Source organism: Pleurodeles waltl, chromosome 8 (assembly GCF_031143425.1).
Source record: "Pleurodeles waltl isolate 20211129_DDA chromosome 8, aPleWal1.hap1.20221129, whole genome shotgun sequence".
NCBI lineage: Eukaryota > Metazoa > Chordata > Amphibia > Caudata > Salamandridae > Pleurodeles > Pleurodeles waltl.
Window position 1 is genome coordinate 1389804914 of NC_090447.1, and position 25465 is coordinate 1389830378.

At 46.6% G+C, this 25465-nt stretch overlaps 1 protein-coding gene across 1 annotated transcript in view; it reads right to left on the reverse strand.

The window, feature by feature from the left end:
- The window catches only part of MED17 (mediator complex subunit 17), a 106073-nt gene that overhangs the window by 38293 nt on the left and 42315 nt on the right, over positions 1-25465 (reverse strand). The window contains exons 5-7 of the mRNA XM_069202437.1: positions 25378-25462; positions 21497-21649; positions 14216-14346 (exon numbers count right to left, since the gene is read on the reverse strand). Coding sequence (XP_069058538.1) covers positions 14216-14346; positions 21497-21649; positions 25378-25462 — 369 coding nt within the window. The remainder of the gene's footprint in view (positions 1-14215; positions 14347-21496; positions 21650-25377; positions 25463-25465) is intronic.

Genomic DNA, 25465 nt, shown 5'->3' on the forward strand with positions numbered 1-25465 from the left:
TAGGAACTTCAAATCATCAAAATTGCATGTATACTTTTCAAGTTATTCACAAATAGCTGTTTTAAAAGTGGACACTTAGTGCAATTTTCACAGTTCCTAGGGGAGGTAAGTATTTGTTAGTTTTACCAGGTAAGTAAGACACTTACAGGGTTCAGTTCTGGGTCCAAGGTAGCCCACCGTTGGGGGTTCAGAGCAACCCCAAAGTTACCACACCAGCAGCTCAGGGCCGGTCAGGTGCAGAGTTCAAAGTGGTGCCCAAAACACATAGGCTAGAATGGAGAGAAGGGGGTGCCCCGGTTCCGGGCTGCTTGCAGGTAAGTACCCACGTCTTCGGAGGGCAGACCAGGGGGGTTTTGTAGGGCACCGGGGGGGACACAAGCCCACACAGAAATTTCACCCTCAGCAGCGCGGGGGCGGCCGGGTGCAGTGTAGAACCAGGCGTCGGGTTCGCAATGTTAGTCTATGAGAGATCTCGGGATCTCTTCAGCGCTGCAGGCAGGCAAGGGGGGGATTCCTCGGGGAAACCTCCACTTGGGCAAGGGAGAGGGACTCCTGGGGGTCACTTCTCCAGTGAAAGTCCGGTCCTTCAGGTCCTGGGGGCTGCGGGTGCAGGGTCTCTCCCAGGCGTCGGGACTTTGGATTCAAAGAGTCGCGGTCAGGGGAAGCCTCGGGATTCCCTCTGCAGGCGGCGCTGTGGGGGCTCAGGGGGGACAGGTTTTGGTACTCACAGTATCAGAGTAGTCCTGGGGTCCCTCCTGAGGTGTTGGATCTCCACCAGCCGAGTCGGGGTCGCCGGGTGCAGTGTTGCAAGTCTCACGCTTCTTGCGGGGAGCTTGCAGGGTTCTTTCAAGGCTGCTGGAAACAAAGTTGCAGCCTTTCTTGGAGCAGGTCCGCTGTCCTCGGGAGTTTCTTGTCTTTTCGAAGCAGGGGCAGTCCTCAGAGGATGTCGAGGTCGCTGGTCCCTTTGGAAGGCGTCGCTGGAGCAGGATCTTTGGAAGGCAGGAGACAGGCCGGTGAGTTTCTGGAGCCAAGGCAGTTGTCGTCTTCTGGTCTTCCTCTGCAGGGGTTTTCAGCTAGGCAGTCCTTCTTCTTGTAGTTGCAGGAATCTAATTTTCTAGGGTTCAGGGTAGCCCTTAAATACTAAATTTAAGGGCGTGTTTAGGTCTGGGGGGTTAGTAGCCAATGGCTACTAGCCCTGAGGGTGGGTACACCCTCTTTGTGCCTCCTCCCAAGGGGAGGGGGACACAATCCTAACCCTATTGGGGGAATCCTCCATCTGCAAGATGGAGGATTTCTAAAAGTTAGAGTCACCTCAGCTCAGGACACCTTAGGGGTTGTCCTGACTGGCCAGTGACTCCTCCTTGTTGCTTTCTTTGTTCCCTCCAGCCTTGCCGCCAAAAGTGGGGGCCGTGGCCGGAGGGGGCGGGCAACTCCACTAAGCTGGAGTGCCCTGCTGGGCTGTGACAAAGGGGTGAGCCTTTGAGGCTCACCGCCAGGTGTCACAGCTCCTGCCTGGGGGAGGTGTTAGCATCTCCACCCAGTGCAGGCTTTGTTACTGGCCTCAGAGTGACAAAGGCACTCTCCCCATGGGGCCAGCAACATGTCTCTAGTGTGGCAGGCTGCTGGAACTAGTCAGCCTACACAGATAGTCGGTTAAGTTTCAGGGGGCACCTCTAAGGTGCCCTCTGTGGTGTATTTTACAATAAAATGTACACTGGCATCAGTGTGCATTTATTGTGCTGAGAAGTTTGATACCAAACTTCCCAGTTTTCAGTGTAGCCATTATGGTGCTGTGGAGTTCGTGTTTGACAGACTCCCAGACCATATACTCTTATGGCTACCCTGCACTTACAATGTCTAATGTTTTGTTTAGACACTGTAGGGGTACCATGCTCATGCACTGGTACCCTCACCTATGGTATAGTGCACCCTGCCTTAGGGCTGTAAGGCCTGCTAGAGGGGTGTCTTACCTATACTGCATAGGCAGTGAGAGGCTGGCATGGCACCCTGAGGGGAGTGCCATGTCGACTTACTCGTTTTGTCCTCACCAGCACACACAAGCTTGCAAGCAGTGTGTCTGTGCTGAGTGAGAGGTCTCCAGGGTGGCATAAGACATGCTGCAGCCCTTAGAGACCTTCCTTGGCATCAGGGCCCTTGGTACTAGGAGTACCAGTTACAAGGGACTTATCTGGATGCCAGGGTCTGCCAATTGTGGATACAAAAGTACAGGTTAGGGAAAGAACACTGGTGCTGGGGCCTGGTTAGCAGGCCTCAGCACACTTTCAATTGTAAACATAGCATCAGCAAAGGCAAAAAGTCAGGGGGCAACCATGCCAAGGAGGCATTTCCTTACACAACCCCCCCCCAAACGAAAGAGGATGAGACTAACCTTTCCCAAGAGAGTCTTCATTTTCTAAGTGGAAGAACCTGGAAAGGCCATCTGCATTGGCATGGGCAGTCCCAGGTCTGTGTTCCACTATAAAGTCCATTCCCTGTAGGGAGATGGACCACCTCAACAGTTTAGGATTTTCACCTTTCATTTGCATCAGCCATTTGAGAGGTCTGTGGTCAGTTTGAACTAGGAAGTGAGTCCCAAAGAGGTATGGTCTCAGCTTCTTCAGGGACCAAACCACAGCAAAGGCCTCCCTCTCAATGGCACTCCAACGCTGCTCCCTGGGGAGTAACCTCCTGCTAATGAAAGCAACAGGCTGGTCAAGGCCATCATCATTTGTTTGGGACAAAACTGCCCCTATCCCATGTTCAGAGGCATCAGTCTGCACAATGAACTGCTTAGAATAATCTGGAGCTTTTAGAACTGGTGCTGAGCACATTGCTTGTCTCAGGGTGTCAAAGGCCTGTTGGCATTCCACAGTCCAGTTCACTTTCTTGGGCATTTTCTTGGAGGTGAGTTCAGTGAGGGCTGTCACAATGGATCCATATCCCTTCACAAACCTCCTGTAATACCCAGTCAAGCCAAGGAATGCCCTGACTTGAGTCTGGGTTTTTGGAGCTACCCAGTCCAGAATAGTCTGGATCTTGGGTTTGAGTGGCTGAACTTGGCCTCCACCTACAAGGTGTCCCAAGTAAACCACAGTTCCCTGCCCTATCTGGCATTTGGATGCCTTGATAGAGAGGCCTGCAGATTGCAGAGCCTTCAAAACCTTCTTCAGGTGGACCAGGTGATCCTGCCAGGTGGAGCTAAAGACAGCAATATCATCAAGATAAGCTGTGCTAAAGGACTCCAAGCCAGCAAGGACTTGATTCACCAACCTTTGGAAGGTGGCAGGGGCATTCTTTAAACCAAAGGGCATAACAGTAAACTGATAATGCCCATCAGGTGTAGAGAATGCTGTTTTCTCTTTTGCTCCAGGTGCCATTTTTATTTGCCAGTACCCTGCTGTCAAGTCAAAGGTACTTAAGAATTTGGCAGCACCTAATTTGTCTATGAGCTCATCAGCTCTTGGAATTGGATGGGCATCTGTCTTGGTGACAGAATTGAGCCCTCTGTAGTCCACACAAAACCTCATCTCTTTCTTTCCATCTTTGGTGTGAGGTTTGGGGACTAAGACCACTGGGCTAGCCCAGGGGCTGTCAGAGCGCTCAATTACTCCCAATTCCAGCATCTTGTGGACTTCCACCTTGATGCTTTCCTTAACATGGTGAGATTGTCTAAAGATTTTATTTTTGACAGGCATGCTGTCTCCTGTGTCCACATCATGGGTACACAGGTGTGTCTGACCAGGGGTTAAGGAGAAGAGTTCAGGAAACTGTTGTAGGACTCTCCTACAATCAGCTTGCTGTTGGCCAGAGAGGGTGTCTGAGTAGATCACTCCATCTACTGTGCCATCTTTTGGGTCTGATGACAGAAGATCAGGGAGAGGTTCACTCTCTGCCTCCTGATCCTCATCTGTTACCATTAACAGATTCACATCAGCCCTGTCATGGAAGAGCTTGAGGCGGTTCACATGGATCACCCTCTTGGGGCTCCTGCTTGTGCCCAGGTCCACCAGGTAGGTGACCTGACTCTTCCTCTCTAGCACTGGGTAAGGGCCACTCCATTTGTCCTGGAGTGCCCTGGGAGCCACAGGCTCCAGAACCCAGACTTTCTGCCCTGGTTGGAACTCAACCAGTGCAGCCTTTTGGTCATACCAAAACTTCTGGAGTTGTTGGCTGGCCTCAAGGTTTTTGGTTGCCTTTTCCATGTACTCTGCCATTCTAGAGCGAAGGCCAAGTACATAGTCCACTATGTCCTGTTTAGGCTCATGGAGAGGTCTCTCCCAGCCTTCTTTAACAAGGGCAAGTGGTCCCCTTACAGGATGACCAAACAGAAGTTCAAAGGGTGAGAATCCTACTCCCTTCTGTGGCACCTCTCTGTAAGCGAAAAGCAGACATGGCAAGAGGACATCCCATCTCCTTTTGAGTTTTTCTGGGAGCCCCATGATCATGCCTTTTAATGTCTTGTTGAATCTCTCAACTAAGCCATTAGTTTGTGGATGGTAGGGTGTAGTGAATTTATAAGTCACTCCACACTCATTCCACATGTGCTTTAGGTATGCTGACATGAAGTTGGTACCTCTGTCAGACACCACCTCCTTAGGGAAACCCACTCTGGTAAAAATACCAATGAGGGCCTTGGCTACTGCAGGGGCAGTAGTCGACCTAAGGGGAATAGCTTCAGGATACCTGGTAGCATGATCCACTACTACCAGGATATACAGATTTCCTGAGGCTGTGGGAGGTTCTAGTGGACCAACTATGTCCACACCCACTCTTTCAAAGGGAACCCCCACCACTGGAAGTGGAATGAGGGGGGCCTTTGGATGCCCACCTGTCTTACCACTGGCTTGACAGGTGGGGCAGGAGAGGCAAAACTCCTTAACCATGTTGGACATATTGGGCCAGTAGAAGTGGTTGACTAACCTCTCCCACGTCTTGGTTTGTCCCAAATGTCCAGCAAGGGGAATGTCATGGGCCAATGTTAGGATGAACTCTCTGAACAGCTGAGGCACTACCACTCTCCTAGTGGCACCAGGTTTGGGGTCTCTGGCCTCAGTGTACAGGAGTCCATCTTCCCAATAGACCCTATGCGTTCCATTTTTCTTGCCTTTGGACTCTTCAGCAGCTTGCTGCCTAAGGCCTTCAAGAGAGGGACAGGTTTCTTGTCCCTTACACAGCTCCTCCCTTGAGGGTCCCCCTGGGCCTAAGAGCTCAACCTGATAAGGTTCAAGCTCCAAAGGCTCAGTTCCCTCAGAGGGGAGAACTTCTTCCTGAGAAGAGAGGTTCCCTTTATTTTGCTGTGTTGCAGTTGGTTTCCCAACTGACTTTCCTTTCCTCTTGGTAGGCTGGGCCATTCTTCCAGACTCCAGCTCTACTTGTTCACCCTGTGCCTTGCATTGTGCTCTTGTTTTCACACACACCAGTTCAGGGATACCCAGCATTGCTGCATGGGTTTTTAGTTCTACCCCAGCCCATGCTGAGGACTCCAGGTCATTTCCAAGCAGACAGTCCACTGGGATATTTGAGGAGACCACCACCTGTTTCAGGCCCTTGACCCCTCCCCATTCTAAAGTAACCATTGCCATGGGATGTACTTTTCTCTGATTGTCAGCGTTGGTGACTGTGTAAGTTTTTCCAGTCAGGTATTGGCCAGGGGAAACCAGTTTCTCTGTCACCATGGTGACACTGGCACCTGTATCCCTCAGGCCCTCTATTCTAGTCCCATTAATTAAGAGTTGCTGTCTGTATTTTTGCATGTTAGGCGGCCAGACAGCTAGTGTGGCTAAATCCACCCCACCCTCAGAAACTAGAGTAGCCTCAGTGTGGACCCTGATTTGCTCTGGGCACACTGTTGATCCCACTTGGAGACTAGCCATACCAGTGTTACCTGGATGGGAGTTTGGAGTGGAACCTTTCTTGGGACAGGCCTTGTCTCCAGTTTGGTGTCCATGCTGTTTACAGCTATGACACCAGGCCTTTTTGGGATCAAAGTTTTTACCCTTGTACCCATTGTTTTGTGAAGAGGCTCTGGGCCCACCCTCCTGTGCAGGTTTTTGGGGGCCTGTAGAAGACTCTTTACTATTTTTAGTTTTGGTTGTCTCATCACCCTTCCCCTGGGGAGTCTTTGTGACCCCTTTCTTTTGGTCACCCCCTGTTGGAAGTCTTGGACACCCTTGTCTTGACCCAATGGTCCGCCTTCTTTCCCAATTCTTGGGGAGAAATTGGTCCTAGGTCTACCAGATGCTGATGCAGTTTATCATTGAAACAATTACTTAACAGGTGTTCTTTCACAAATAAATTGTACAGCCCATCATAATTACTTACACCACTGCCTTGAATCCAACCATCTAGTGTTTTCACTGAGTAGTCAACAAAGTCAACCCAGGTCTGGCTCGAGGATTTTTGAGCCCCCCTGAACCTAATCCTGTACTCCTCAGTGGAGAATCCCAAGCCCTCAATCAGGGTACCCTTCATGAGGTCATAAGATTCTGCATCTTTTCCAGAGAGTGTGAGGAGTCTATCCCTACACTTTCCAGTGAACATTTCCCAAAGGAGAGCACCCCAGTGAGATCTGTTCACTTTTCTGGTTACACAAGCCCTCTCAAAAGCTGTGAACCATTTGGTGATGTCATCACCATCTTCATATTTTGTCACAATCCCTTTGGGGATTTTTAAAATGTCAGGAGAATCTCTGACCCTATTTATATTGCTGCCACCATTGATGGATCCTAGGCCCATCTCTTGTCTTTCCCTTTCTATGGCTAGGAGCTGTCTCTCTAAAGCCAATCTTTTGGCCATCCTGGCTAACAGGAGGTCATCTTCACTGAGAGCATCCTCAGTGATTTCAGAAATGTGGGACCCTCCTGTGAGGGACTCACTATTTCTGACTAACACAGTTGGAGACAGGACTTGAGGGGTCCTGTTCTCCCTATTTAGGACTGGAGGAGGGACATTGGCCTCCAAGTCACTAATTTCTTCCTCTGTGAGGTCATCATCAGAGGGGTTGGCTTTTTCAAACTCTGCCAACAGCTCCTGGAGCTGAATTTTGGTAGGTCTGGAGCCAATGGTTATTTTTTTGATATTACAGAGAGACCTTAGCTCCCTCATCTTAAGATGGAGGTAAGGTGTGGTGTCGAGTTCCACCACATTCATCTCTGTATCAGACATTATTTTGCTAAAAGTTGGACGACTTTTTAAAGAATCTAAAACTGTTTCTAGAATCTGATTTCAAACTTTTAACAAACTTTTAAACTCTAAAAGACAATGCTAAACAGGGACTTAACACACAAGGCCCTAGCAGGACTTTTAAGAATTTAGAAAAATTTCAAATTGCAAAAATGAATTTCTAATGACAATTTTGGAATTTGTCGTGTGATCAGGTATTGGCTGAGTAGTCCAGCAAATGCAAAGTCTTGTACCCCACCGCTGATCCACCAATGTAGGAAGTTGGCTCTGTATGTGCTATTTCAAAGTAAGGAATAGCATGCACAGAATCCAAGGGTTCCTCTTAGAGGTAAAATAGTGGTAAAAATAGATAATACTAATGCTCTATTTTGTGTTAGTGTGGTCGAGCAGTAGACTTATCCAAGGAGTAGTGTTAAGCATTTGTTGTACATACACATAGACAATAAATGAGGTACACACACTCAGAGACAAATCCAGCCAATAGGTTTTTATATAGAAAAATATCTTTTCTTAGTTTATTTTAAGAACCACAGGTTCAAATTCTACATGTAATATCTCATTCGAAAGGTATTGCAGGTAAGTACTTTAGGAACTTCAAATCATCAAAATTGCATGTATACTTTTCAAGTTATTCACAAATAGCTGTTTTAAAAGTGGACACTTAGTGCAATTTTCACAGTTCCTAGGGGAGGTAAGTATTTGTTAGTTTTACCAGGTAAGTAAGACACTTACAGGGTTCAGTTCTGGGTCCAAGGTAGCCCACCGTTGGGGGTTCAGAGCAACCCCAAAGTTACCACACCAGCAGCTCAGGGCCGGTCAGGTGCAGAGTGCAAAGTGGTGCCCAAAACACATAGGCTAGAATGGAGAGAAGGGGGTGCCCCGGTTCCGGTCTGCTTGCAGGTAAGTACCCACGTCTTCGGAGGGCAGACCAGGGGGGTTTTGTAGGGCACCGGGGGGCACACGAGCCCACACAGAAATTTCACCCTCAGCAGCGCGGGGGCGGCCGGGTGCAGTGTAGAACCAGGCGTCGGGTTCGCAATGTTAGTCTATGAGAGATCTCGGGATCTCTTCAGCGCTGCAGGCAGGCAAGGGGGGGATTCCTCGGGGAAACCTCCACTTGGGCAAGGGAGAGGGACTCCTGGGGGTCACTTCTCCAGTGAAAGTCCGGTCCTTCAGGTCCTGGGGGCTGCGGGTGCAGGGTCTCTCCCAGGCGTCGGGACTTTGGATTCAAAGAGTCGCGGTCAGGGGAAGCCTCGGGATTCCCTCTGCAGGCGGCGCTGTGGGGGCTCAGGGGGGACAGGTTTTGGTACTCACAGTATCAGAGTAGTCCTGGGGTCCCTCCTGAGGTGTTGGATCTCCACCAGCCGAGTCGGGGTCGCCGGGTGCAGTGTTGCAAGTCTCACGCTTCTTGCGGGGAGCTTGCAGGGTTCTTTCAAGGCTGCTGGAAACAAAGTTGCAGCCTTTCTTGGAGCAGGTCCGCTGTCCTCTGGAGTTTCTTGTCTTTTCGAAGCAGGGGCAGTCCTCAGAGGATGTCGAGGTCGCTGGTCCCTTTGGAAGGCGTCGCTGGAGCAGGATCTTTGGAAGGCAGGAGACAGGCCGGTGAGTTTCTGGAGCCAAGGCAGTTGTCGTCTTCTGGTCTTCCTCTGCAGGGGTTTTCAGCTAGGCAGTCCTTCTTCTTGTAGTTGCAGGAATCTAATTTTCTAGGGTTCAGGGTAGCCCTTAAATACTAAATTTAAGGGCGTGTTTAGGTCTGGGGGGTTAGTAGCCAATGGCTACTAGCCCTGAGGGTGGGTACACCCTCTTTGTGCCTCCTCCCAAGGGGAGGGGGACACAATCCTAACCCTATTGGGGGAATCCTCCATCTGCAAGATGGAGGATTTCTAAAAGTTAGAGTCACCTCAGCTCAGGACACCTTAGGGGTTGTCCTGACTGGCCAGTGACTCCTCCTTGTTGCTTTCTTTGTTCCCTCCAGCCTTGCCGCCAAAAGTGGGGGCCGTGGCCGGAGGGGGCGGGCAACTCCACTAAGCTGGAGTGCCCTGCTGGGCTGTGACAAAGGGGTGAGCCTTTGAGGCTCACCGCCAGGTGTTACAGCTCCTGCCTGGGGGAGGTGTTAGCATCTCCACCCAGTGCAGGCTTTGTTACTGGCCTCAGAGTGACAAAGGCACTCTCCCCATGGGGCCAGCAACATGTCTCTAGTGTGGCAGGCTGCTGGAACTAGTCAGCCTACACAGATAGTCGGTTAAGTTTCAGGGGGCACCTCTAAGGTGCCCTCTGTGGTGTATTTTACAATAAAATGTACACTGGCATCAGTGTGCATTTATTGTGCTGAGAAGTTTGATACCAAACTTCCCAGTTTTCAGTGTAGCCATTATGGTGCTGTGGAGTTCGTGTTTGACAGACTCCCAGACCATATACTCTTATGGCTACCCTGCACTTACAATGTCTAATGTTTTGTTTAGACACTGTAGGGGTACCATGCTCATGCACTGGTACCCTCACCTATGGTATAGTGCACCCTGCCTTAGGGCTGTAAGGCCTGCTAGAGGGGTGTCTTACCTATACTGCATAGGCAGTGAGAGGCTGGCATGGCACCCTGAGGGGAGTGCCATGTCGACGTACTCGTTTTGTCCTCACCAGCACACACAAGCTTGCAAGCAGTGTGTCTGTGCTGAGTGAGAGGTCTCCAGGGTGGCATAAGACATGCTGCAGCCCTTAGAGACCTTCCTTGGCATCAGGGCCCTTGGTACTAGGAGTACCAGTTACAAGGGACTTATCTGGATGCCAGGGTCTGCCAATTGTGGATACAAAAGTACAGGTTAGGGAAAGAACACTGGTGCTGGGGCCTGGTTAGCAGGCCTCAGCACACTTTCAATTGTAAACATAGCATCAGCAAAGGCAAAAAGTCAGGGGGCAACCATGCCAAGGAGGCATTTCCTTACAGGGGTCCTGTGTTCGCATTCCATTTTTTTTGTATATGGTTTGGACTCCCCCTAAGGTCACTACTGTCTTTTTGGAACTGTGTCACTAAAATAAAGTACCTTTATTTTTGTAACACTGAGCATTTTCTTTCATGTGTGTAAGTGCTGTATAACTATAGTGGTACTGTATGAGCTTTGCATTTCTCCTAGCTAAGCCTTGGCTGCTCATCCACAGCTACCTCTAGAGAGCCTGGCTTCTAGACACTGCCTACAATACACTAATAGGGGACATCTGGATCTGGTATAAGGTGTAAGTACCTCACGTGCCCACCCCACACGAGGCAAGCTTCCTACACCAGGGTCAAGGATATGTACTGAAAATGGCTTTTCTGTTAACTTGCCATATCTACGCATTAGCGTAGACATCATAGGGGCATATCTGCTCATGCAGTTATGTCAACACATGAAGTATAGGGCACCCTGACGTAGGGCTGTAAGGCCTGCTGCAGGGGGTGACTTACCTATACTGCATGCAGTGTCTGCAGGCATGGCACGCAAGAGGTGTGCCATGTCGTGTTTTTACTTCTCTCTGCACCATGTGTAGGGAACTGGGTTTTTGTTGCAGTACCCGCCCACTTTTTGCCTGGTATTTGATGCAATTGTGACTGAAGTGCACTGGGTGCCTGCCCCCAAAACTATACAACTGTTTCCTCAATTGGCAAATCCATTAGCACCCTCTCTAAGTAAATGGTACCCCTGGTACCTAGGGCCTGAGGTACTCAAGAGGGTCCCTAAGGGCAGCAGCATGGATTGTGCCACCCTAAGGGACCCCTCACCAAGCACATGACAGGCTGCCATTGCAGGCTGCATGTCTTGGTGCACAGAAATGTGAAAACACCAGACGGCACACAGCCTGTGTGCCATGTCCCCTAATGCTGCACGCAATATATGTAAGGCCCCTCTACAGCAAGACTGACAGCCCTAAGGCAGGGTGCATCATATTACATGTGAGGGCATATGTGCAAGAGCAGATATGCTCCTGCTATGTCTTTGTCAATTCACAGACATAGTAAATGGCCAAGGAACCATTTTAAATGCATGTGCTCGACACTGGTCAATACGAGTTCCCCAGCTACAAGATGGCTTCACTGAAGATAGGGATGTTTGGTATCAAACATCTCATATTGATAATCCCACACTGATTCCAGTGATGGATTTATCAATACATGCACTCAGGAAGCACCTTAGAGGTGTCCCCTGAAGCCCTATCACCCTCTGGTGTGCTTGCTGACTAGTTTCTGCTTGCGTGCGACCCGAGACATAGTTCTGGCCCGTTAGGGTGAGAACCCTCTGCTCTCAGGAGGCCCAGAACAAAAAGCTGTCCGGGAAGAGGGTGTAACACCCCCTCCCACACGATGACCTGCTGATTAGTCTTCCTACGACAACAAGCCTCAAAGGAATGCCACCTTTTTCAAATGCAAATCTGCCTCCCCTCACAGGAGAGTTAGACACCACCCCCATGTCCAGAGTCCGCTTGGCAACTGGACAGGCGGGAAATTAGCTAGTCGGTTAGGCGTGCCACCTACAGGCTAGTACCACCTAAAGGTGAGCTATTGCGAGGTGGGCACGAAATTTCAGAGGTAGTCATCTATGTCATGGCACACCTAGGAATTCTGGGGCAGAGTTATGCTCACTTCCCACAGGAAGTGGTCATATAGGGGGCACGGTGACCCCAAGGGTCAGTAGCCCATTGGTTACTACCCTACAGACCCCTAATGCCCATAAATTCAGTATTTAGATGAGCCCCTAGTACCTAAGAAGCAGATCCTGACAACCTAAAAAGAACAAGGACACAGAAGAGCTGCGAAAGCAAAAGAGGAGAAAAGAAGCAGCTGACCTGGCACCAACCCCGCCGGCCTGTCTGCATCCCTTGTCAAAATCTGCACGAAAGTTGACTCGTCCTGCAGCTGCGACTCCAGAAACCCAGGAGAACTGCCTGCCTTCAATAAAGACTCAAGACCTCCCGTGAACAGCAGAACTGTTCTCCTGCAAACTCCAAAAGAAGGGACTCTGAAGCCTCTGGAACCGCCAACACCCGACACCTGAAGTAACCACTTAACCTGTTGTCTGTGACCCGAGTTGAAGTGGACAACCAGTGCCAACAGGGTTCCCGAGCTCTCCAGAGTCTCAGTCCATCGTGGTTTCACCCCTCCTGGACTCCCCGACAACACCTGCAGCCTCTGCGCGCAGCCCCCCTCTACCGCAACCACTCCAGTAAAGAAAACCCCACACCTAAGGACACCTCTGCACCTATCGCCTCTGAACCGTGGAGAAGAGGACGAAAGGTGTCTACCTGTGCCGAGCATCGTGAGGCCTGAGCCCCGCTGTTGGTTCAGCCTGACTGGTCAGAGCCTGCAGCCTCTTTTTGCAGTGACTGACCTCCACTGAAAAGTATTGGGCACCCAATGCTGATTTGTACCGTATAGACAGCCTCTCCGTGCCACTGGTGGTGTATTGCTGGTGCTGCCTTGGACCTTGCCCACTACTCACCTTAACTCCGGGAGACTGATCTTTTCAGTTGCTATACTCTACCTGTTTTCAGAACTTGTTCTTCAACCCATAGGATATAATTTCAGAACTCAGACGTTGCACCGTGTCCACTTTTTAAAGTGAAAAGAATTCCTATTTAAAAACATACTTACCTGAACGATTTTTCTCTTCACTGATGCCTAAATATATATAAAGAAACCTGCTATTTTTATAAATTGATATGGATATCCATTTTGAGTCACATTGAGTCTTATTTATTGACTATTGTGTGCATTTGCAAATGTCTTGCACTCCTGTGTGTTAAGCCTGAGGATGCTCAACGACACTACCCCCAAACAGAGCACTATGGGATTGCATAGCAAGCCCTGTCCATTCACTGGTTAACCCCTGGACCCTTTACACTGTATTTACATACCACATAAAAGGCCAGCTTCCTACACCATGTCACACAGCCTGCAATGGCAGTCTGCACAAGTATGCTGAGTGGACCCGTAGGGTAGCACAATACATGCTGCAGCTCTTAGGGACCTTCTTTAGCACTCCGAGCCCTAGGTACCAGGGTTACCATTTACTAGGGACTTACATGGGGGTTAAAGGTATTGCTAATTGGAGACAATGTGTACATTTTTTAGAGAAAGAGATCTGAGACTTGGGATCTGGATAGCAGGAACTCAGTACACATTGGTCAAAACTGCATTAAATAGCAGGCAAAAAGTGGGGTGACCATGTCAAAAGGGGCACTGTTCAACAAACGCATTTGTTAAAATATCATATACAAGCATCCATCCTTGTAAGCATGCTATTGATAGCCCAGAGCTCGGTTCTTGACTAAGGGTACCCAGTAGGCAATTTAAAATGAGCAGACATTGTACAGATAGGAAGGTGTGCTTGTTGTAACTGAAGAGATGTAGGAATATGAGGAAATAAGGAGTTGCAGCAGTATTTCTACTGTCAGCTCCAGCTAACTTCCTACCGTCCCAATGTGTGGGTATATAACAACAGTGTAATTGAATACTATGATAGATGCATCCAAAAAGGCAACTGATATATGAAATGCCCAACGTCAAGAGCTGCCTTGGATTTGCATCTGCCAGATTGCTATGATGGACCTCTGATGGCCTTTGTCCAGCATAAAATGGCTTGGACAGTTTTCTGAAAACAAAAACATGGGCAGTGTTAGGAACCTTTTGTTTGTATGAGCAGGAGACCTTACACACTTGTTTCCACAGTGAGGACCCGGTTTGAGACAGTGAAAACATGTCCACTTGTTGACACCCAGGGCCCAGAGTTTCTAGGCTTCCACTGGTTATTCTTAAGGAACATACCCCTTGTCTAAGCGGTGACTTTGGGTGGCTAGTCAGATGTGGTCTTACCCAAGCAAATATTAGCAAACGTAATGCATGACAGGATTTAATGTCAATCATTTCCAACATACCAAAGATGGTGCCCACTAGTTGTAAGATGTTTCCTATGACTTTAGATTTGTTTGACACATAAATGTTGTGGAATTCAAGAATTCAGACTGAGATGCTAAGTGACAAAATACTGTAAGCACAAACTCTCACCTCTCTTATGAGCTGATGTAGATTATGCTCCAAGACATACAGATGATCTTCTGTGCTTGACTTTTCTAAAGTTGGTTTTTGATATTTCTTGTCATTGGAGGAGTGACATAAGGAAATGGATAACTGTAAACCTGTAGGCAGGTGGATAAGAGGAAAAAACGTATGTTATACATAGCTATGGATCCAAGTTCAAGTCGCTAAGTTACAATCAAAACATTTTAAAAGCCACAGTCCCTTTTAACTGCTAGGGTAAATACTTTAATAAAGCTATGCTTTAAACTCATAGTTTGATCTAAAACAAACAAGTGCAAAAATCATTTGAGTTGTGTCAGAATCAGCACACATCTTTAAAATTCAAGCAACTGCGTGTGTCATATATCAATTTGATCCTGCCCAAAAGGTATGGTGCACCCTCACACAAAAGCAAAATTCCTGCAAAATGCTGTGTTCATGTGATCTCTTGGCATACATTTCTATGAAATGTCAACTCCTGAAGAAGGATGCAGTGATCTCCAACTAAATAAGCAAGAGGGACAGGAAAGAGATATACCCCCACACTATGGGGACTAAAAAGTAAACAGAGATGCCTAGAGAAAATCAATAATAGTGAAAACATTTTGATACGTGTGCACTTACTATCACTGCTGCAGACCGACCTTGAAACTTTTTCGAAGCATCAAAGGGATAAGTAAATGAGATTGCTAACCTTTGTAAGGAACACAAGGACGCTATTGCATTTACAGTGCAGGTAGTGAATGTGTTTAGTGCCAAGTAAGACTCACAGAAGGTCAATGTCTGGCAAAAGCTGGCAACGCACAAGTGTTATGATTTCATATGGACCAGGTTTTATCAAGCCGGTTCTCTTCCTCTGACCCGGCCTCTCTGGCAGGTTTCATTAATGTGTACAAAATATTACAGGAGTGTTATAATACCTTACTGAACATTCTATCAATTTCCTTTCAATACTTTTAGATCTTATTAATCCAAGTTTCAAATTCTTTCTTGTCCTTTTGACGTTGTTTCATACGTTTCCTGCTCAATGGCAGTGTGACCATCGACCTCCACTTGACTCATACTTTGAATAGTTGGACACAAAGTCTCTGCATTCTGCAAGAGGTGAGGTGACAGGTCTATCTGCCAGAACGTTGCTGTTGACACTCATGACCTTCTGAGGCCGATCAGATTAACAAGTCTGCTTTTCAATGTTTCACATCTGCGAGACACACTGCCATGATCAGAAGGGCTTGGGCCAAAAGTGTATGTCACAATGTTTGAGCAGGTCCTGGACCGTTTCCCTCTATGCTTGTGACATACTACCTGGCTGCTGAGATGGCCGTCTACACCAAGATGGTCTCTGATGGGGGGCTTGAGTGCTTGGCTAACAAGAATGCGTGCAGCAAGGCACAACAACACTTTACAGCAGGGTTTCCCCAACCTTTTCTGTAGTGAGCTACTCCTGATCACTCAAAATCATTGTGAGCTACTAAAGGCTGTGCAACTTGCACATTGTTTCTATAGACCACCCACATCCAGCTTTACTTACTTTAAGCATAAACTCTACAGAGCCAATACTGTGCTTGGAACAAAAGACAATGAGTGCCCTAGAAACACTTTGGATTTGTGCTCTCACCATGCTTTATAGTATGGAGAGGGAGGAGTGAGTTTGCAATAAAGTACTGCTCTTTGCAACCCAATTGAAACTGATGAGATAGAAACTTTTTTTGTATTTATTGAAAGGCCCACATGAAACGTATTCCTTCTCTGCTGTGCATGTTTAAGAGCAACTCCCTGATCAACTTCAGAGCATCTTTAGGAATAAATATTTCACAGTTACATCAACATTGCTTTGAACTGGCTGGCTTTTCTTTCTTGGTTCACCTCACACTTTCAGCGTGGAAAAAAGCTGAATCAAGAAAGAAAAGTCAACTGGTTCAAAGCAACGTTCAATACAACTGTGAATTATTTAACAACAAGCTCCGAAGTTGAACAGTAAACCCGGGCCTTATAATAAGTTCTAGTGTCAAGGCTGCCGGTTCGCCCCACAAGTTGTGCAGCGGGGAAGCGCGGTGCCCAGCTGCAGAAGGCAGGCCGCGAACACCACTGGGCAGTCTAATACTGCTCATGCCGGAGTCAGGCTTTCAGCAATGATGTCACCGGCTTTCCTCAGCCCCGCTCCAGCTAAGCTCAATTGAGCCAATCAGAACTGCTGGTTTATTTCAGGACGGGCAAAGGCTGCAAAGAGCCCTGATATTAAACAAAATAACAAAGACTGGCTATACAAGGGTAAAAGGAGATACTGGGTCACGAGCTACTCACAGGGTGTCGGCAAGCTACTGATAACTTGCGTTCGACCGGTTGGAGACCCCCTGCTTTACAATCTGTTATGATGAACATAAAATGCATATCATCTACTGCATAAAGACGATATGTAAACAAAACAAATCTATCCAAATGTAACATATGCCACCGAAAACCGCTAGAAATGTCTGTGCATACACAGAAAACAGTTATGGCCTCTGGTTGTCACTCCTAAGTACAGCCTAATAGTAACTGTGGCTGATAGATTTATTTGCTTGCTTAGATACAATTCATATACTTTGTTGGTTACAAACTGTGTCAAAGTATTTCACCCTACGTGCTGAAAAGCACTGAAGGGCATCATCCCTCCCTTCAGGACACCACATGCACAGCTCCACTTCAGCCATAAAAGCTCTCGTTTGCACATGGACCAAGGAGACTAAAAAATATGCTATGTGCCAATCAAAACTCTGTAGCACAATGTTCGTACGTAGAAACCAGCTGCAGTCCATGATGGGCACATCACCAGCCCATGTTGCCTGCTCTGCCAAGGAGATGGATCTAGAGAAGTGTCAAGCTAGAATTGTGTACTATGTTCTAGAAACACGTACCATATGAACATTGCATAGCAATTATGCTACATTTTTAGGGGTGTTCATAATGTAAATAAAGTGTTTACATACTTATTTATCTTGCTACACATTGTGAGCATTGTTCTGGCCACTGAAAGATGTCTGCAAGTTTGCCAACTGACCTCGAAAGCCTATCTTAAGAAAATGACCACCAGGCCCAGTCAGTCCTGATCTGATCTGTCTGCCTTCTCCTGAAAGACCAACCAAACATAGTGTCCAGGATTACTTTTGCCAAAATAGTACTACTGCTTACAGTTTCTGTTACTTTTGAACTATGGTGTATTTAAATCCATTACTTTGGGAGGGTGGCCCATGCATTTGCCACTTTTTGGGTGAAACCAAGTTGACTCATTTTATACGAAGCCTACCCTTTCCTTCCCTCCCAAACTGTAACCTCTCATGTGAGTACCCTCCAGATGAGAAAGGCAGGCTTCTTAGAGTGTGCTAACTTGAGGGTACAGAATGTCTTCATTGTATTCTCCATCCATGCTGCCTGTGCTGAACATCTGGGTCACTTTCATTCCACGACCACTTCTCAATCTAATCTCTTTTACCTCATTTAATGTCACGTTAATAACCAACAAATACAGTGCCCCTTCACTTAAAAGGGTATGCCCGGTGCCCAGTTTGCCCGCACCACTCATGAACATGCGCCTACTGTCACTCCCTGAACTCTTAAGGAACTCTAATTGTCTATTAATGCCCTCACTCTCCGCTCTCGGGCATAAAGATAATGTATTCACCAATATATCTGCTGTATGGCGTTTCTGTTTAAAATATTAAGAAAATACACATAACCACGCATTACACATGTTTATTCACTTCAGTGACTGCAGACCCCAAGCAACGCACTCACGTTCAAAGCGTCCATTGGGATACTGAGTGAAACTGGCTTCCGGAATAACTGAAATAGGAAGCTGAATGTAAAGAAAGCGCGCCATCTTCTGGCAAGGATGATGGGAGTTAAGTTGGGTGAATGGAAACCCTGGGGGACTCTTCCTCAATCACTCATCTGTTAGTTGTGATTGATAAGGGAACGCGGCGCAGTTGTACAGAACTACTTGTAGGAACAGGTCAGGTCACGAGTACAATACCAAAAAAACAAAGCCATCTTTTTATGGGCCTGCTACAGAAGCATTCCTTGAGGTCACTGAGGCGAGGTGCAAGTTGGGTTGTAGCTAAATATGCCAAACTACCTGCTATATAAAGTAAAACGTGGAAAAGCTTAGAAGAGATTTTTTTTAGTACACTGCCAAGACAGATCAAATACTAGTGAAAATTTACTGAACACAGAGTGATTATGGCCTTACCGGCCTTAGGCCTAAAGGCAAAGTGATCATGAAAAGAGATCCGGAAACAGCTGCAACGCAAGAAGAGGATCTGTAGCTGACGCGTGAAAGATCTTCGTGGGGGTTTATGAGGCCAGCGCAGCACCGCCTCCGAGCCAGGATATTTAAAAGGGCAGCTCAGACCCAGACAGCATATAAAGAGTTCTCTGTTCTACCACTGGATGGCAGCAGAGAACATTATTTGCAATCGTGGCTCGAGCTGAGGCCAATCATTTGCTGACTGTTAAAGCTGCATTTCAACACACACTAAGACCCTAACAAAGCGACACTTTGAACACAACATCAGTTCACAAGGATAATTGGATTGCAGATATAAATAAATAAATAAATGCATTAAAATAAATGCAGACAGCTGGAAAGATGTAGGATGAAAACATGGTAGTGTTGTTGCGCCCAAGCTCACAATAGAAGCACTGCCTCGGTAGCCTCATACACATACCACAGGCCGGGTAATGAACCTATCCATCCATCTATCCATCCATCCATCCATCTATCCATCCATCAGATGAGGTGAGCCAGAAATGGTAAACAGGAACACAAAACACACTGACGAAATAACAACTGCACCCACACTACTGGCGATCTTGCTCAACAGAGACGTGTGATCTGAGGCGGAATCCTCAATAACTGGGGGTGAAGGCTCTTGAGTCAGGCAGCGCTGCACGGCCACACTAATGCCAGCACAGCGCTTACAAACATAGCGTACAAGAATTAATGTGTGGCTGTTGGTGCAAATGATGCTGGCTGGGTGGATGAATGGGGGCATTAATGCGAGTGTGTGGACAACTGGACGACTGACTGGGTGTGGGAGGGTGGATATGGTTGAGAGTGGAAAACTGACACATGGAGACAGGTGTGTGGACGCAGGCTGGAGTGAGAGCTAGCAGGAGTAAAACCAGGAGCAAGTAAAAGACTGAGTAACCAGAAGAGGGTAGTAAGTAGGAGTAAGTAGAAGAGTACTAAGAGTAAACGTAAGGGTAAGCAGAGACAGGAAGAAGAGCAACTAGTAATGCGGGGTAAGAAGTACTAAACATTAATTAGCTGCGCTGTGTAAGGAATAGGGATCAGGGAGTAGTAGTGAGGGTCGACGGTGTAGGAGTAAGCTAGAAAACGAACAGCAGTACATTGGAGTAAGTAGAAGTAAGTGAAGGAGGGAGAATGCATTGGAGCTTAACTAGGGGGAGTAAGAGATCAGCTTGGATTAAAAGAAGGCGTAAGTAGAATTGAGTGTAGGAAAAACAAAATACCAAAACGCCCCAGTAAAAACAGGAATAAAAAAAATGTATCAGCAAAAAGCTGTTCCTTGTTCGTGCGGTGGACAGTCTGCATAGGCTTTAGGTACAACTGTAAGTAAAGCCATCTTCGCTCCTGCCCTCTGGACCGTCTCTGGTCCGTGGTTGGTCATTTCCTGCTGCGAGACGGACCCGCCATGATCAGTGGCCCAGCGAGTGCTTAGCGATGCCTTAAGCATGGGTGACCCCCGCCCGCTGTTTCAATGCCCCAAGGGGCGCCCCAGCAATCATTCCGCCCTCCGCGCAGCCTGTTCCGCAAACTACATTGCAAGCTTACAAGGAAACAACACGTTTTACTAACTCTATGCAAAGGGACGAGCAGAGCGAATGGAGCCTTGTGCAAGACAAGCAACAGGGCTAACAAAGCAAGGCGAGAGCAGCCCAGGCAGGGCAGGAGTAAGAAATAAACAGATAAACATATAGAACGCCCACATATAACCATAAGGGTCCGGGAAAAGCGAGTACCAGACATCCTTTGGGAATTCAAGGTCGCTGGCCAGGGCGTCAACACAAATACAACCTCGGTACTGCAACATTACCACAGACCCCAACCTGGGGACCCCTAGATGGACCCGATACCACAGCATCACCCCCAGATGCTTGACCCTTTATCAGTGCCCACAGTTCGGGGGGATACCCACTACCTAGTGAGGGACCTCCCCCCAGCTTTAACTATCCGTCCTGTTTTTGTTGTTTTCTATACTGATGCTGTTTGCACCACAAAACCGGTCCCTCTCTTCGCACCTTATGCACAAAAACCTGGAACCAAAGACCTACCAGTTATCCTTTGTTGGGGGACATCCCCAAACGGATATGCTTTCTTTATTAATGACTGTTTATACTTAAAATTCAATAATAAAACATACAGAACATCCAAATAAACATGAATTCAAGAAATGCAGGGTGGGGCTAAGGGCACAAGGAATACTTTCAGGTACCAGCGGCATGGGAAGCTTTCCAATTTAAGCTCTTTATTCATATCCTGCATTAAGATACTGTTTAGATCTGACACGTCAAGACTATATATCTGTGTGTGTTGAGTGTGTGTGTGTGTATATATAAGTTTGTGCATCTCAAGTGTTAAAGTGACGCTATAGTTAGGTGTTGTACTACCTTTGACAAACCCAAAAAACAAACCAAACACTGAAATACACCAGTTATAGTTTAGTCACTTAACTTATGCAAGCATTATAAGGTTCCATAACTTTTATTGAAGGCTTTCACACATCTAAAACGGTCTCTAGGCCGGACCTAGACCACATGTATATAGTTGCTCTGGTCAAAGACAGGCCCCATAGACTGGCGAGCTCCTGGGATTTGTTGCAATGCAGATGAAAATGGCCCTGTAACACCATACAAGATTTTTTTCAGATTTCACTTTGAAGAAACTTACAGCAAATTTACTAACAAAATGCACCTTTGTACATAAAAAAAAAAAAATAACACACGTCATGTGCCCACGTGTCTTTTGTAGGGGAGGGGATGGTCCTCAAACACGTTCACATTTACACACAAGGGATTTTCCTACAAATAGAGATTTTAATGCCTATTGTTACTTGTTATAACACACATATGCAATGTCAATGAAACAAACTCGATAATGGTAACTAAAAAGGATTTTACGCTATGTGCATCTGCATGCAGTGCTCTACACACACACACACACACACACACACACACACACCAATACACGTGACACATCATTCCTACCTGGAAAAGGCTGAGAGATGATCTGATTCTTCACAACAATATGAGGGATTTGGGATTTAATCTGGACAGCTTCCCGAGAGAGCTGTGCAAAGATCTCCTTACAGAGGAGCACATTCTGTGCTGCTTCCAGCTTTGTCTGCCAATGAGGCGCTCCTACAAACACAAGGACTGAGTATTATCATGGACAGAAATACATTTTTCACCACAATAACTTAATTGTTGGAGTTTGGTGCCATCTGTATAAGCAGTAATCAAGCCAACAAAGTAAAATGTAATTCAGAAAATACACCACCATGAGAACAGAAGACAATAGATTCTGTAAGGTTAATGAACCAGGTACAGGATTGTCTAGCTACAAAAGAGACTGTGAACAGAACAGCCCTGGTTAAACATAATGGTTTTGCTTCTTTTTTTAATTGTATTTATTTATTTTAAATAAACTGAATAAAAACTGGAATTATGAAGACTGTTTCTATTTAGTAGTAGTAAACGAGGTTCCATGTTAAGTCAAGTGAAATATTACCCTGATTATTTTTATGGTCTGGCTTGACAGCGCGGCTGTCGCCAGACATTTATGCGCGGATCACTAGGGAGGTAGAGAGGGGTTTTGGCTTCACCCACATGCTGGGATACTTGTTTTGATTGGGCAGAAGTTGTGTTCTTGCCACACAAAAAAGTGCTCCATGCAGCTGTGATCATTTTGTTTATTTATCCAGTTGCCTGTTTGAACTTTCAGGGGCACAAACAATATTGGAATGTCATTAAAGGCAATGTCTTAGATAACTAGATCATTTGTGTTGCTTTTTTGTGGCAGCAGCACAAATGGGAGGAGGGCAGTCATTAACCTACCTGGATGTTTAGATCTGGCTTGACAGTGCAACTGTCCCCTGACCTTTTAACCTACACCAATATTATTCTACAGTTCTTTTCTTCCACGCAAGTACATATCTATTTCCTTGCTGTTTACTTGTAGTGCTTCACATTACCATACAACATTTGATTAAATCCATACCTATGTGCATTGCCAATGCTTGTTCAAACTCCAACCTTACTAAAGATGTAGATACGCCCAAAGAAAAGTACATGCTAAATATATGTAGGTCTAAAAACTGGAAGCATCAACCTGGAGTCAATAGTGATATGCTGATGTCTAGCAACTGATACTGGAATACTAATTGTGTGCATTTGCTTATGTTTTAAGCTTTATTACTCTCCCTTGTCCAACCTCCCATCACGCTCCTCCCCAGGTACCATACTCTGAGAGCCAGGATGTGTGACTCCTCTCATACTAGAACCAATTTGGAGAGCACACGCCATTTGCCACACGACTTGCCATTCAGAATGAACTGTAAGAGTTGCCCAGAATACCACAGGATAGGACACCCAGCAAGGAGATCAGCAGCAAGGGTTCAAATCTGGATCCAGACAGAGAACCCAGAATTCTCAGACTAGACAGAAGAGTTTCAGTTTGACAACAACCCAAGAGGATAACTCTGGCAGTAAAGGATGCTCATGCAAGTGCCAGTGTACACAAGATTCTTAGCAAAACGTAAAATGAATTAAGAAGTTTAAATGAAGCATTATTTCATTAAAAAACAAAAGCAGACAGTACATCAAAATAATTTTTTTTCCAAACCATCCCAGTGGCAATCCCTGTTAAGGACACGTAAACATGCAGAGTGTGATCAACAGATTTATATACAAAACCTCAACTATCAAAGATGGTACCGAGGGTGAGCCGAGCATTCGTGGGGTCTGGCCCTACCAGGCTTGGACAAGTACTCTCCGGCAGCTCAGCTCGGGATGCTTTAGGAACGGTCTCCAACTGAGGTGGAAAATTACTGGATACACACGGAAGCTGCAATACTACGAAGGGCACCGTGCAGGACTTCTTGAAATGAGAAGTCCAGCAGTGTGCTACGGTTCAGATACTCTGCGCTCCATGATGAAAGCCTGGAGTAGAGTAGAGTGCTAACTCAAACATCACATCCTTTTTATGAGCGAGCGAAAGCGCTCCGTCCCCTGCAGTAATCTCTCTTTGGGCTTCCAACCACACCCATGTCACGTCAGTCACTTTCATTGGTTCGTGGGCTTGCCTTTTAAAATCCGCTTGCTCTCATTTGTGAAAGGCATGCATGCGTCATGCCTTTTCCTGTGTTTAGCCCACGTACACAGCATCGGTAAACAACTAAAAACATAGGAGGTTTGATGTTTTCAGCGTGGGGTCCAGACTACTTTATCTGTTAATTTTCCACGCAGCGCGATCGCGCTGCATTTTACATAGGGCGATTGCGCTGTGTTTTTTTTCTTTACAACGCTAATAGCACTAATTGGAGCAAATGCGAGACCCGTTGCATTGAAAATGCTTGTCTTAGTTGTTGCTTTGTCATTTATGCCCGGACTCCTGCATTGCTGATTATGCCTTGGGTACCGAGAGAGATCAGTACAAGTCGTGGGAAGACAGTGGGGCCTATGCCTGTCTGCCGGCTCTTGATCATTTCACATCACTGTGTAGCTGAAATGATGGAGAAGGGTTGAGGGTGCCTTGTAAATTGACAGTTTTTAATGTAGCTTTTGTGTATGTGAGCCAGTGAATATTGTTATTCATTTTTAAAACCAAATAAAATACAACTGAAAAAATACATCTTCCTCTTCTGACTTGACATAAGATGCAGGAAATAATGTACAGGAGACTCCTGTTGGGAATCTTATGGAAATAACATATTGTTTTGGTCCCATCTTTTCGTTAATTTATTTAAGGTGACAATTAGATGTTATCTCAAGTTGAGCAATGTTTTAAAATATCCTTTTTAGTAAACCAGAGGAAAAAAAACACACTGAATTCCCAGGTCAAATTGTAGAGGCATATTCAAACTCAAATCCAGAGCCTTCAAGCTACACACGTGTGTCCGCTATCTAAAGACAATACTAATCTAATTTGCCACATGGAACTACAACACGCCTCTATTAAAGTCCTAGAATTGTCACTCTGTGCCTTTAGCCAAAACATATACCCTTTAGTCAAACAAAGGAATATGCTAGGTACAATTTGATTGTCCAATTATTTTTACAAAGCTTGATTTTATAAGCTATAAACAAAAAACAAGCATTTGTCTGCCATATAGAGACAGTTGTCTGCACAAACAAGTGGGAGAGGCAGTGGAATACTGCAGTGGGCATAGCACGGGATCAAATGCTGATGGACAGAAGTGAATCTGGCAGCATTAAATCACAAAGCGTCTCAACTCCGTTAAGACCTCAGTGGTCACTGAAGTAGATTATGATGGGTTAATGGGTGCTGGCAGAGGACGGTTCACAGAGGTGCACTCCCAGGCCATGCATCTCCGACTGGCAGCTGCAACCAGGCGGTGCGGGCTGGCACAGGAGGGAGCAGGGCAGCAGAAGAGTGGCTGACCATCAAAGGCAGAAGTATGTACCTTTTCTTATGTCCAACTTAGCCTTAGCCAGCACAGCACTGCTTCGCCCACAGAATGCCCATATTTCAGTTAAGAGGAGAAGATTCCTCAGCTTGGCTGCATGTCAATGAAGAGTTGGTGGGCTGCAGAAGGGAGGTGAATTGAGACAGAAATTGTCAGTTTTGCTGGTGGCATGCCTACTCCCAGGTAGCATTTCACCCAGGAAGACACTAAACTATGATTTCGGCCATGCTCAATGAAGTAGGGTACTCTGGGCAGATGTAGCGGAAAGAAAAGTTCGAGAAACTACAGAGACCACAAGGGAGCCAAAAAGGACCATTCAGACCATGCGCGTCAAAGCACCACCCGCGACACAGGCCGCATTTAAATGCAAAGAACTGCACAATGTACACCTTCTCATGGGAATAAAAGCATGAACATGATATAAGAAAAGCATAATCGAACCTGGTTTGGATTTTGGAAGTGGGCGTTTGAAGAGGTTTATCGTTCCAAGGTCACCAATGTCGGGAGATTGCTTCTGGATTGAAACCTG